At 55.5% G+C, this 13,647-nt stretch overlaps 1 protein-coding gene across 4 annotated transcripts in view; it reads left to right on the forward strand.

Moving 5' to 3' along the window:
• SMG6 (SMG6 nonsense mediated mRNA decay factor) overlaps positions 1-13,647 on the forward strand; it is a gene marked incomplete at its 5' end in the record, with an annotated part of 113,536 nt that overhangs the window by 28,444 nt on the left and 71,445 nt on the right. For all 4 annotated transcript variants that reach the window (XM_084272821.1, XM_084272820.1, XM_084272822.1 and 1 more), the window contains one exon: positions 1,210-1,355. In XM_084272821.1, coding sequence (XP_084128947.1) covers positions 1,210-1,355 — 146 coding nt within the window. The remainder of the gene's footprint in view (positions 1-1,209; positions 1,356-13,647) is intronic.

Genomic DNA, 13,647 nt, shown 5'->3' on the forward strand with positions numbered 1-13,647 from the left:
GCTCTGGGCACCTCACCCACTGCAGAGTTTGGCTCCCTCACTCCCATCTGGGTACAGGGGCTCTGATAACCGGAGCTGGAACTCTCTGTGGGATGGGTCCTCCTCCTTGCTGGGTCTGTGATGCTTCTAGCGCAGGAGCAAGAAGTAGCACAGCAAGCTCAGCAGAGGAGGCAGTGGGACAGGAGGACCTCTCTCCCCTAGCTCCCCCTACCCCAATAGTTTGCAAGGTTTTTTGGCAGCCCACAAAGCTGTCCTCATGACATACTGGTGAGGACTCTCTTCGGGAGGGCTGTTGCGGGCAGCCAGCTCTCAGCCGTTCTTGTGAGTTGATCATGCTCCTCTTTGCAGTTGGTTTGGTTTCTGACCCCCCCTTCAGCTGGGAGCTTGCTGAGCATCCACCAGCTCTGCTAAGTAACCTCAGCGAATTCCCTTAGCGATGCCGGATGATAGAGCAGGATAAACATCTCGGATTCCCGTGGGCGCTTGTGAGCGGTGTTGAAAACACACCCCATCCCTGGCTGCTGTGTCCTGGTGAGCGACGGCAGCTCCAGCAGCTAGATGAGGCCAGTTGTTAATCTGTGGGTCCCTGTCCTACAGAGCTCCAAGTATTGAAGCTTAAGGGCACAATCCTCAGTGCCAGGGAGCTTGTAGCCTTGGGGGGGAGGACTGGGCTCAGCACCGTGGGATCCAATCCTGCAGTGAGGAGCCTGGGGACAGGCACCATTCTTCTGGAGGAAGCAGCTCTGGCCAGCGTTCAACACACTGGAATTGCCACATCCGCAATGTGGCACCAGTGTGTGTGCTGTGTGCTGCAGCCTGGGTTTCTTGGGAGTCCCGTGGGCTGCTCTGGGTCCAAGTGAGCTGCTGGCCTCTTGGCCCTCCTCCCAGATTGGTAGAAGTCTGGAGAAAAAAAAAATTAAAAAAAAAAAAAAAAAAAGGTTGGTCAGAAATGACTCATAAAGGCCGTGTTTTCCTGCCAAAGGAATGCTGCCTGTCACTCACTGAGCAATCCCTTGCTGCCCTCTCTAAGGAAGGCTTCAGCTGCCTCCATTGCAGCCTGCACCTTTGCTCCCTATGGCTCCTGGACGGGAGACAGCACCCCAGGGGACCCCGTCCCCAGGGGATGTGACACCGAGTGAGTTGTGCTGACTGACAGCCCTGTGCCCTGGGGCACAGCCCGAGCTGTACTGACTCTCTCTCTGTCTACAGGATGGAGACTTTCCCTGCGGTGGCTGAGGAGGTTCTGAGGGAGTTCCAGGTCCTGCTGCAGCACAGCCCCCCTCCCATCGGAAGCACCCGCATGCTCCAGCTTGTCGCAATCAACATGTTTGCAGTGTACAACTCCCAGCCCAAAGGTACCACGTGCTGCTTCAGGGGAACTGGGCTGGGGACCAGCCGTGCTCCTTATGGCCGAGTTGCTCATGGAAAAGGGGGGTGGGGGGTTGGGGGGACTCGCCAGCTGAAGACAGATGGGGAAGCCGAGCGGTGGTTGGATGCCTGGGGGTGTCGGTATGCGTAGGGACAGCAGAGGGACCTTGCCTGGGCCTTGGAGCTGGCTGAGGCATCTGAGGAGTGAGGCAGCATCGCATCTCCCTGGAGCCTGAGTCATTGAGTGCAGAAGGAAAGCGTTGCTTTCCAGCTCTGCCTTCCCGCGTTTAGCTTGGGCTGTGCTTGGTCCCTGTCCTGGCACCAGAAGGGCTGGGAGGATCTCAGAGGCCCTGGCTCTTGGGAGAGTGCTGTTGCCTGTGACTGCCTGTGTCTGTGCAGGCAACTGGGTGGTGTGATGGGAGATGCTGCTCTGAAAGACCAGGCTGGAAACTCTGCCCTGAACAGAGCCACCTAAAGAACAAAGCAGATGTAGTATTACTCATCCTCCCCTTGCCGCCTACATCCACCCAGGAGGCTCTGTGTGGTCTCTGCTGTTGTTGGGTTTGATATGGTGGTCAGTGGAGATGCTGGCAAAACAGAATCTCTTCCACAGTGCACCTGGGGGACACGTGTCTTTCCCTGCAGCCCCCTGACACGCGCAGTGGCCGGTGCCCACATCTGCCTCAGCCCTGTGTTAGGAAGCAGTGATGGGGCTGTGCTCATGGCTGGGAGGACAGTGTTTTGTGTGCTGATGGCTTGGGATTTAGATGCTAAAGATGGAGGTCTCCAGGCAATGGATTTCATGCGGGTGATCAGGCTGAGCCCAGGAGAGCTGCTGCTGGAAGTTTCCTCCCTCGTGAGCCAGTTGGCCACTTGTCAGGCGGGTGGTTAGTGGCCGAGGTCAGCTGATGGAGAGAACCAGCATCTGCTGGAGGGCTGGGACAAAGCTCCCCAGGGCAGCCTCACAGGCCCCCTCCTCTCCCAGGGGAAGCCCTGGGGAGCTGTCAGTCCTGCTGAGGAGGCAGCCTCACCCTCCCCTCCTGCCTGTTAGATGCCAACCAGCGACAGGGTGTTTATCTTTGCGCCGCAAAGTACTTTACAGTTATGCACAGATGCCCCTGCGTGGCCCCCCTGGTAGGTATATTAATAGTGGTGTCTGTGACACAGACAGGAGCGGGTGGTAAAGAGAGGAAGAGATTTGTCTGGGCTGTATGATGAGCCCCTGTGGCAGAGCTGGAACTGATCCCAGCTCGCAGACCCCTGGACTCCACTCTTCCATCCCTAGCCGAGTTGTGGGATGTGACAGAAAGGGGAGCACTTTTTATTTCGGGTGAAAAATAAGGATTCTTGGAGTTTTCTGCCTCCCGTGTGGGTAACTGCCAGCTGCTCCCAGCTTTTGGATCTCTGGAGGTAGCAAAACCCCTTCCTGCCTGGGGACTGCGGGCGGCGCGTGGAGCAGGTGGCAGTGTTCTTGAAGTGCCTGCGGGTCGGATGGCACCACGGCTGCTGTCTGATGCCTGCCGCCCTTCAGGGATTTCCCCCAGGACTCCTTTACTCTGGTGACCTTAAAATATCGCTGAGAATATTGTTTGGCAAAGCAAATCCTGTTGTCAGCGCAAACGCCTCGGTGGTCTCTGAGCGCTCGTGTGCGGAGCGTTGGCACAGCCTGGGTTGGGCTCGGTGCCGACGCTGTGATACTGAGAAGAGCTGGGTATTGGGGGGGGGAGGGAAGAAGAAGAAGAAGAAAAAAAGGCAGTTTAAAAGGCAAACAAGAACGTTTGCTGAATTTTTACCAAGTGCCCAGCACGGAGCGAGGGTGTTGGCTCCTTCCCTGGCCTGTGGGTTGCTGTGGGCAGAGGACTGGCTGGAGCACGCGGCAGAAATGGCTGTCGGGAAGGTGCAGGCTTCCATTTCCCAGCACATGAGTCACCTCCCTGGGTCGCAGTAGCATGGGCAGCGGCAGGAGCGGGTCCGATACGCCCCTGTGGGTGTGTGGGAGGCCGGGAGGGCGCAGGGAGCAGTCCCACCCTGCCTGCATCCTAATTGCCAAGAAGCAATACCAGGGAGCAGCGAGCTGGGCTCACTGTAGTCAGAGCTTGGCTGCGTCGGCTCTCCAGAGCTGGATCTAACGTCGCTGTTGGACCAAATGACCTCCAGAGATCTCCTCCTACTGAAATCCTCCTGCAAATCTGGGATCAGAGCGTGTCTGTGTCCTTCCCATTGAATGGGCCTGTCTGACCTTCAGTTGTGAGCTCACGGTAGCTGCAGAGCCATGGGTTTGGGGCTGGGGAGGGAGGTCTGTCTGAGAGCCTCTCTCCCCTGCTGTCCGGGGGTAGATCTCTCCAGGGATAGCTGCTCCCTCCCTACCCACCCTGCCATGTATTTCCATGTCTCTGGAGCCCCAGCTACTCCTGAGAAACTTGTAAACTGGCTTGCTTGCCCCGTGTCTGGTGCGTAATGAATCCCTCGTGCTGGGCTCGGGTGGTGCTGGCGGTCGTGGGGCGGTGTTCCTGGCGGAACAGGCTCGACGTGGGGAATTCTTATACAGCTTGATGCCCACAAACCCAAACTTTTAATCATCGATTCAGGTACTGAGAGAAAGAAAACCTGAACAATCAAATGCTTTAATACTTCTCCCTCTTCCTCAGGCTTGCACCAAACACCTATCCTGCTCTGTCTCTGGCTCAGCTTCCTCTGTTTTCACTGCAGATTGTGCTCGGTCTGTGCCGATTCCTTCAGTGCAACAGCGCTGGAGTTTGGGGACTCAGCGTGTAACTGTTTCTATCTGCTGCTCTTTGCTTTTACTCATTTTCCTTTGCTCCATCGTGGCTCAGCTGTGGTCCCTCAGGGCTGTCCCTGCCTTGGGGACTTACACTTCTGATGTCTCCTGGTTCCTAGTTAGTGGCTGCTGCTTTTCTAACTCAATCTGTGTGAGGTCACCATGTACTCTTCTGGCAGGCTGCCTTTTTGGGGTACGGTGGGGTGTTTAAATGTGTTTCAGAGCCAGCCAGCCAGGTGTCTCACAGCCTTCTCCCACACAGGTCGTTGCTGTGACCCCATGGCTACCCCAGCCCTGCAGCACATGCCCAAGGCAGGGCTGGGGTGAGCACAGGCAGGAGCCCCGGGATTAGTGCTTGTTCCCCAGGGGCAGTGCCAGGCACGCTGGGGCTGGTCCCAACTGCCTGTGCAGCCAGGCAGCACTGGGAAGACCCTGGGAGATGGTTTGGGTCTGTTGTTTTCTCTGACAGAGGAAGCCAAAGCATTCCCAGATTGAGTGCTTCCTCCCGCTGTTTGGCATCACACAGCATATCCCTCCGAGTGAGCTGCTCTCCCTGTTGTCCACGGAGGAGTGTGGCCAGTGAGGGCCCCTCTGACCTCCTTGCAGGACTATTCATGGTATGAAAAAGCTTCTTGAGGAACTCAGACCAGTGGGGTAAGGAGAGCCCACCCAGGGGAGGGAGACAGAGAGAGACTGGCATTCTGTGTGGCAGAGTCGTGCAGCTGCTGGAGCTTTCCATATGGGATATAGGTGACTACCAGTGTTTTGGACCATCCTGGGCTCTGGCTGGGGAGGGACCTTTGTAGGGTGGCCTGTTTAACAGTTTGGTAGCCATCTGCACAACCAACTTAGAGAGAAGTTTGGATCCCTTTTATTCCAACCACAAACACTCCAAGAATTTTAATTTTTTTTTAATTCTGTAATTTGGGGAAATAAAACTCTGGTTTCTGAAAGGACTAATTGAAGCCGTGCTTGCGGCAGGGGCATCTCAGTGAGGGGAGAGAGAGAGAAACCCCCTCCCAGCCCATCTGTGCCCAATTTACTCCGATCTGGCCTCTCTGAGGCTTTTTTTCTTTCTCTCTCTCTTTAATAATTTGTTTTATAATTCCTGGAATCAAACCCATCTCAGACACACTGTTTTATTTTACTGTATTATTGGATTATACTTCCTATAAATCACTGGATGTTATTCATAGGCCACCACCAGAATAACTTCCCCTCTCCCCCCCACCCCTCGATGGCCCCGCATTCCAAACAAGCTCGTACCAAAGTGGGGGTGCAGCAGCACGGGGTACCCTAGAGACACTTCCCGGAAATCCCAGCAAATTTGCCTGGCTGTGGGTGTGAAGCATCAGGCTGCAGCACCTGGATGCCTTCTGGCACTCTCGGGCCGGTTGTGTTGTGCCGTGTGGAGGTTGTTAGGAGGTCGGGCTTAGGTGGAAGTGGAGAGGGGAGGGGGCTGCCATATGTGCATCCTCAGCACATGGAGGGAATGAAGTTGCATTTCCCCGGGGCCCGGCAGAGTCGGGGCACGGGGAGGTTCTGGCCAAGCGTGCGGCTTGTAGCTGAGGGATGGGAAAGTAACTTGCCTTCCAACCAGAGGAATGGTGACCAGCCTGTGTGGTGGCCGATGGATGAGGAGGAAGACCTCCTACTCACTCGAGAGGCAGTCCCGCTGCTGAAGCTCCTGTGGGGATGTGGGGAGGGTTTGAGGGGGCAGCCGGTGCGGCAGAGTCGGGCTGGGCTTTGGCTCGCAGCTCTCCCAGCTCCCTTTCCTCCAGTGGAACGTGCTTGGGTTTTCTGTGTGTGAGAGGATTGGCTGGGAGGCCGTGAAGGCTCGTGCAGCAGAGGGGGATTCATGCCCCCTTCCCTGCAGCAAATTGAGAGCAGCTCCTGTCCCCTTGGCGCTGCCTCAGAGCAGCAGCGAGTAGGTCGACACGGCACATGCCACTTGGTGTAGAGATCCTCTGGCTCGCAGAGAACTGTGCTTACACCCTGAATGGCTGCTAACTACAGCCCTTGCAGGGGTTTGCTAGTGTGCATGGTTCTGCTTGCTCCTTGAAGACCTACACCAGCTCATGAGACGTTGAGCTTGCCCGAGTCTTCTTGATAGGCACAAAAAGGATCCACAACTTAGTGCAAATCAACTGCAGCTTCTAAGCAGGTAGAGGGTTTCCCCTTCTGCATGTGTGCTCAGCCCCCCAGCCTGGCTGGAGAGGACCCCCTGAAATCAGGCCCTGCTTTGTATCCAGCAGCCTGCTCCACTGCTGCCCGGCTGCGTGCGGCCCTGTGCTGGATGGGCTCTGTTTCGCTTTGCTGACCACAGCTGCTCTGGCGTGCAAGCTGAAGCGTGAACCCTTAAAATATCCCCAGAGGCAATGCAGAGGCTGGCTGGTGGTGTCTGCCCTCAGCAGAACCTCAGCTCTGACCATCTCCACGGTTCTCGTTTGGTTTGTGACGCTCGGGTCCAGCTTTGCTCAACGAGCTAACTGCAGCATCAGAGAAGGACAGCGGAAGCACGTGCTGCTCTTCTTCTGCAGCCACATCTCAATGGCTTCTTGTTGAGGCTCTAACCACATCTTGTGTTTTGGAGTGGCCAGAAGGTGCTGGGAGTCGAACACGCCGGACTCCAGTGTATCTGAATGAGTTTAAAAATAAAGCAGCGCTGGGGACGGCTGTCTTGGTGTGGTGGTGTTTTAAAATTAGGCACAAAACAAAGCTTAAATAAACCTCAGGCTGTAGATAGCAGAAGCAGTGACTCGATCTTCCCCTGCCTGGGGAGCAGAACTAGGGCAGTTCTCCTAATTCCCCTCCTTGCCTGGTAAATCTGTGCTTCGCCGCTGTCTTAACTGGCTCCTTCGTGTAGGCAGCTCTGTGGGCCCTGGTAACTTTGGGTATGTGAGCTGCGAGGTCGATGAAGTAGTCGTGTCTCAGGGCTGTTTCTTGGGGAGGTTGAGCACCTGCAGTCATGTGCCCCCTTGAGAACAGAGCCCGAGGTCCCTCCACCTGCCAGGGGCTCGGTTTTTGTAATGCAAACACCCTCTTGGCTGCGAGGAGGGTGGAATCGAGCAGTTTCATAACGGGCTTTCTCAGGGGTGCTGGGGCTCTGGTCGTCATATAGCGAGTGTGGACTGAAGTGGCTGCGCTGACATCACCAGCGTGCACCTGGCAGCCGCTGCGTGCCTTTCCCCAGAAGGCCAGGAGTGCTGGTTTTAGTGAGGTGCTGTCAAGAGGTAACACTTCCCAAGGCCTTAAGTTTGGAGGAACTGGCTATTAAATCAATTCTCCTCCTCCCTTTGCATTGCTGCTTTTATTTGCTTCGGGTTTATCCTCAGGAGAAGAAACGCAGAGGAGAGCTGGCTGGGGTTGGGATGCGTCCTTCCCCGTGCTTGCACAGAGGCTGTAGAGGGAGGAGGTGCTGCAATGTCACTGCCTGGACAAAGGAGCTTTGCATCGAGCCCACAGCCAAGCGATGTCTGCTACTCGCCACATCCCAGTGCAGCCCAGACCTTGCCCATGTGAGCAGGATGAGGGGGGGGATACCTGCGTTGTTCCTCTTGGGAGCTGTGCAGCATCCTGCTCTGCTTGTTCATGCTGAGCCTCCTGAGGGATACGTACGTGTCCGGAGGTGGCAACCGACCCTCCCAAGTTTGTCTCTGGAGTGGTTGGGAGTGTTGGAGGTTGGCACAGCTGCTGGGAACTGTCGGCGCCTTTCCTTGCAGGGAAGGAAGCTGTCTCAGGCTTGAGACACATCAGCAAACTTCAGGTAAAATACTTTTGGCCCAGGCCTGTCTTCAGAGTCTTGCTCTTGGGCTCTTGAGGCTGGTGGCAGCAATGTTTAGACCAAAGTCTTCCTTTGCTTATTCCCCTCTGTTTCCTGTTTAAAAGGCAGATTGTCACATATTTGGGGATTTATTTACCGTAATTGGAGTTATTTTCCTGGCTGCTGCCTTTTGCCCTCTGATGCAAGACTCTTCAGCAAAACGTGTGTCCAGAAAGCCACGTGACTTCTTTTTTTACCCCCCTTGCCACAAGTGCCAGCAGGAGATGCAATAATCAACGCGCTGCAGGGAATTTCCACTTGCAGTTCAGGTTTCTGAAACCTAGACCTTGGCTTCAGATCGAGCAGAGGGCTTTGTGGCAGAGAAGGGAAGGGTTTCCAGCAAAACCCCAGCGCTTGCTGGTGTGTCAGACTCTCCAGCTCTGCCCTCCAGCTGAAGCGTAGCAAAAGTCCCCATCGAGTCGCGTTGGATGAACTCGCTGGGGGCTTCTGCCCGCTCTGCCTGTCACAGGAGCACGTCCTTACGCCTGCCCTGGAAGCTGTTCCACCAAACGCAGGGTGATACTGAGATCTCATTTCAGGGCAATAAATAGAAGGGAAGCGATTTGTAATCACAGGGCTGGAGTCTGATTTACAGCCAAGCTTCAGCAGCCCCAGCAGCAAGTCGGGACAGAGTCGGTGACAGGCGAGGTGTCAGGTTGGAGGGGCTTTCGTGCTGTGGTGCCACCAAGGCATGGGCCAGCTCTGTGAATGCTGAAACCATCCCACTGTTTGGATGCAGAAGCAAGCGTTGCCATATAAAATAAGAGGCAGGAAATGGAGCTATGGCACGCAGTGTCCATCTGTCCTGCTGAGAAATGAGGAAGGAGGCGCCTGAGGCAGCGGTAACCAGGGCTCTGCCTCACCCCTGCTTTGGTGCTGCAGAAAAGAGGGGTGCCAGGGAGCCAGAGCGGGGTTGCACCAGGTGCAGCGGCTTTGGTGAAGCTTTAGATGTTTGCACCGTGACAGGAAATCCTCTCGCTTTTAAAGAGATGGTTCTGACTTTAATGTGCGCTGTGCCTTTGATTTCCTTGTGCTTCTAAGCAGCACCAACTCAATTACTGTGTTTCTGTTTAATTCTCTGAGAGAACGTGGTATAATTAGGCTAATTACGGTGCTTTGTGAAGTTGTAAAACTCTTGATTGAGCTTGTGGAGCTGTTTTATAGCCTGCCAGGTGTAGGCAGGGAGGGCTGCCTGCCCTGTGCGTGTGCCCTGTGCAGGTTTGGGTGCAGCCCCCCAGCTCGCTGAGGATCGCTTCCTTCCTAGGGGCTGCCCTGCGGGTGCTGTGGACTCTTACCCCAGCAGTTCCCACCTGCCTCCATCTGCTCATAGTCTGTGGTCCCTCAGTGAATCAGGTGCCTGGGGTGGGGGGCTTCAGCTGGGAGCGAGCACCCATGGGAGCTCGTTGGGATCTCTTCTTCCCTGAATGCTGAGCTCGGGAATGGCAGCACAGCCCGGGCTGTGTTTCTGCTCACACACACGTGTCTGAGGCCGTGCAGGTTTATGTGAGAAAAGCTTTTACTTTCCTGGGTTGGAGTCGGCGCTGGGCTGCGTGTGCCCGTGCAGCAGGTTCCTGGCAGCACGGTGCTGGCTCTGCCCACGCTAATCGATGGGCAGGGGGAAGACGAGGGCTTGTTGGGCCTGACCTTCAGGAGTCACCCTGCCTAATGCCGTGCTCAGTCCCTCTTCAAGGCCAGTACGGACTGGGGCAGATTAACCCTGGCCAGGTGACAGCACCGAAGGTTTGTGGCCTTTCTCTGATTGCAGGGTCATTTTTAAACAGCTACTGATGTGGCTCACGATGGCTGTGGTTAACGTGACCCTAAGGGCTGGCTTGTAGGTGACACAGAGAGGGCAGGAGCAGTTTGTCTGTCCCCAAGGCTGGCACTGGTCTCTGGCGTGTGGCCTCGGGTTCCCTGCTCGGTGGGGCGGGATGGGAGGGAGATGCTCTTGTAGGGTACGGCTTCAGCTCTGGGGTTTCTTCACTCCCCTTTCTCTCATCCCACCCAGGGACACGTGGCCCCCTGACCCTGCTGTGGTGAACTCCCGGTGCTTCTCCACCAGCCCCAGGAGTGGAGCAGGGGAGTCTTGCGTAAGCAGCGCCTGCTCTCCGGGCAATGGCACAGGGATGGAGAAAGAGGTGCCGGCTGCCAAAGGCGGGTTGGGAACAGCATAAACCCTTCAGAGCCGGGCTTGGGCAGCCAAGGGCTGACAGGACCTCATGGCTGGTGCTGGGAGTGGGGCTCGTCCTGCCCGGGGGGCCCCAACCGCGCGCGGGGCCATGGTGGGGAGCGGTGTTCTCTCTACCACATGGGCTCGTGTGTCTTTAAAGGCAGGCGAAGCGGAAGTGATGCTCTCGGGCCCATCTGCGCGGGGCTGTGGGGAGCGGGAGACGCGCCGCAGCTGGTGCGAGGCCCTGGCAGCCCCGGGAGCTGCCGTCTGTTGGGGTTTACTGCTGTCTACGTTGAAACGGGGCTTGGGAAAGGGGGGGGCCGGTGGCACGGTGCCAGTCCCGGTTCGCCTGGCCTTCTCATTCCTCTCTTCTCCTCCTCCTCCTCCTCCCCGCTCCCTCCAATGCTTTAAAGTCACATTTCCAGGCCAGACATAGAATTAATCTCTGGGCACTTCACATTGCTGGCAGCGTAAAGCAGGATGTGGGATCTTTTTTTCTCTCTCTCTGCGTCTTGGCTGACTTTTTTACCTCTCGAAGAATTTGGAAGGGCCGTGAGATTCCCCCCAGCTCCCCCCCCCCCCCTCGCCTCGGTGCCGTGCAGTTTTTCAGCACGCTGATCACCCTGCTGTGGCTTCACCCTAATAGATTTCATATGCTGACACAGTTGACATCAGTACCAAACTATTTTACATGTGATCTGGTGTATTTCCTGAGGAAATCTGCAAGATATTTATTAAGAACTAATAAAATAAACCTCTCCATGAGCTTTTAGGTAGTTTTCAATTTTTCATGTCTCTCTCGTTTCCTCTTATCAATGAGTTTCTATTTTCTCCCTCCTCTCTGACCATTGCAAAAGGAAACAAAAATAAATGTTTTAAACTGTTCCTGAATGGACACTGGGAATATTTCTGTAGTGATGTATTAGCAAAGTCGTATTTTTAGTGCTGTATTGTCAAGACTAAAAATATCCCGCTGCAGTGCATCCTTTTTATAGGGCTCTGTGTGTGTGTGTGTGTGTGTGTGTGTGTGTGTGTGTGTGTGTGTGTGTGTGCATGTGCGTGCTGACTGTTGTACAAGTTTGCACCGGCGTGTAAAGGTCTGTCTTTGTACTACTGCAGCTTCGCCTCCTCATCGCAGCTGGACTCCATTAGGCCTCGAAAATTAAAGTAATCCTGGTTAAGAAAAGGGGTGGGGGGGAGAGAAAAAGAATATATAAAAATGAATCAGCCTCGCGGAGCCGCGGTTCCCCGGCTGAGTGTGGATACCTGCGTGGCAGCCCTGCTTTGAGGGGCTTCCAGCAGCCCGGCCTTGCGTGGGCTGGCGGCATGCTGTGGGATATGGTGGCTTTGCCGTTGCGTTCCTGCCGCGGAGGGTTTTCCCTGCCGCCGACGCGCACCGGGCTGAGAGCAGCGGCTCTGCGTTCCCCGGGCGAGTTTTGGAGCGTGGAGGGCTGCGGGATGCAGTCACTCCATGGGTTGTGGCTCGCTGTGCCCTTTGGGGCTGTGCTGGTGAGCAGGGGGGTGTGTGTGGCAGGGAACAGGCTGTTCTTATGTTCTCAGAGGAGTTTTGTACCTTTTTGCTGTTTGTGTGGCGCTCAGTTAACTCTGCTTGTACCAGGGAGAACCAAAGGTGGGAGCTGGGCTAAGAAGCCACCTCCCCTCTGTTCCCACAACCACCATGGGGGGACCCCCACTTCAAGGGCCAGTCCCCAAAGCTATGATGGGAGGTGGCTCCATCTCTCTGCTGCACATGATCCATGCACCCGTTCCCAAATAGAATTCGGTCTCCGTTTCGCCTCGGCAGCTACCCCTTCGAAACGCTCGCGCCCGTCGCGCTCACCTCCCCCGGGAATAGCCTTGCGTCACAGGTAGCGGGTGCTACGACTGACGGGGGTGGTGATGGGGCGGAGGGTGGGGGGACACACGACAGGACCTGACGCCCGGCCCCGCAGCGCCGTGCGCATGGCACGCAGCGTTTTATGAACTGATGTGTCTCACGCTCCAGCCAGGCGCGAGCGTTCCCCCTTCGCCCGCCCCTCCGGCAGCTTGTCTCCTCTGAGTCACTGGCTGCTTTACTCGCGGGTGCCTCGGCTTTACTGTCTGCTGCTGTCTGGAGAGCTGCAGCCTTTGGGCTTCCTGTAGAGCAGTTCAGCGAAAGCAGTAATTAGGGCCTGTAAAAATTTATTTTATTAGTGAGAAGTGTTGGTGGGTAATTGGCCATAATTTGAACCCAGCCAGATTGGAGATTTCTTCTGATTTTTTTTTTTTTTTTTTAAAAAGCTTTATTTTATTAATCTTTTTACCAGAAATGCCAGGGCTGTAACTTCCAAACCCTTCCCTGGGAGGGTGGGACAGCGACTGCTGTGGAGAGGGCGGCCGGCAGCGAGCGCCTGTGCCGTACCCGTCCTTGAGGGTGTTTGACACTGGCATGGGAAGAAAGGAAACCTTGTTTTCCAAGAACTCTGCTCTTTCTCAGCTTGATAAGCATTTAAAATAAAAGCTGCACAATTGGAATTGGCAGAGCATCCTCATTCTTTTGTCTGTCTGTTTATTTTTTTCCCCCCCTCATCCCTCGACATGTGTGCTACAGCCCACGGTTACTACACCCTGCGGAACCACGGGCCCGGGGCTCTGCCCAACCCCAGCCTAACTCTTTGAAGCTGGGCAGAGCAGCAGAGACCCGGCTCCATCCCGGGTCAGGCCCTGACCCTGGCAACCTCCTGATGTCCAGGGCATTGAAATATTTGATAAAAATGTGTGGTTTTGACCCCTTTCGGTTCCCCCTTCACTTGCAGGGCAGCAAACCCCTGTCTGTGCCTGGAGCTGGAGCGGTGGTTTCGGACCCGTCTGCGACCGCGCTATACGGACCTGATCGCTTGGGTATTTATAGACTCTGTTAGAACAGCTTGAGCGTGGCCAAGGCATCGGAGCAGGAGTGGTCTGATGGCCACTGCGTCCCACAAGGCTGGTGTCAGCGATTAGAGACTCCACCGCTCCACTCAGGGAGTAAGGAAGAGCCAAGCCCCTGCACACATGTCACGCTCCCTTACTGCTGGTTGTGTCAGAGCAGGGAGTTACTTCAGGTTACTAGTCCTGGTTGTTGCTTTGGTGTAAGGGGATGAGGGTGTTACTTCAGGTTAGTAGCAGCGCTTGTTTTTTTGCTTGGCAGCCGGGGTTGGACCCTGGTGTAACTGTTTCCCAAAGAAGAATATTTTTGGTTTAAAAACTGAAGGTCAGCAGTTCACGAGCGCTGCGCTCGCAGCCAACTCTGTGGTTCGCCCTGTGCCACCGGGCCAGCAGCACTTGAAATCCTGATCAATTGATCTGCAACAATACGAAACCACGAAGGGTGACTGCCAGTTAAACCTCCCTGTCTCGCCCCATTTTCCCCACCCAAAGTGCCTTTCTGCCTGTATCCCCTTTCCTGCTGCCTGCCTGCCTCCCTCCCTCCCTTTCGGCTGTGTATTGGAGTTTTTGTCTATCTTTTTCCATCTCTCTGTCTCTTTT

This window comes from Gallinula chloropus (assembly GCF_964237585.1).
Source record: "Gallinula chloropus genome assembly, chromosome: 19".
Lineage (NCBI taxonomy): Eukaryota > Metazoa > Chordata > Aves > Gruiformes > Rallidae > Gallinula > Gallinula chloropus.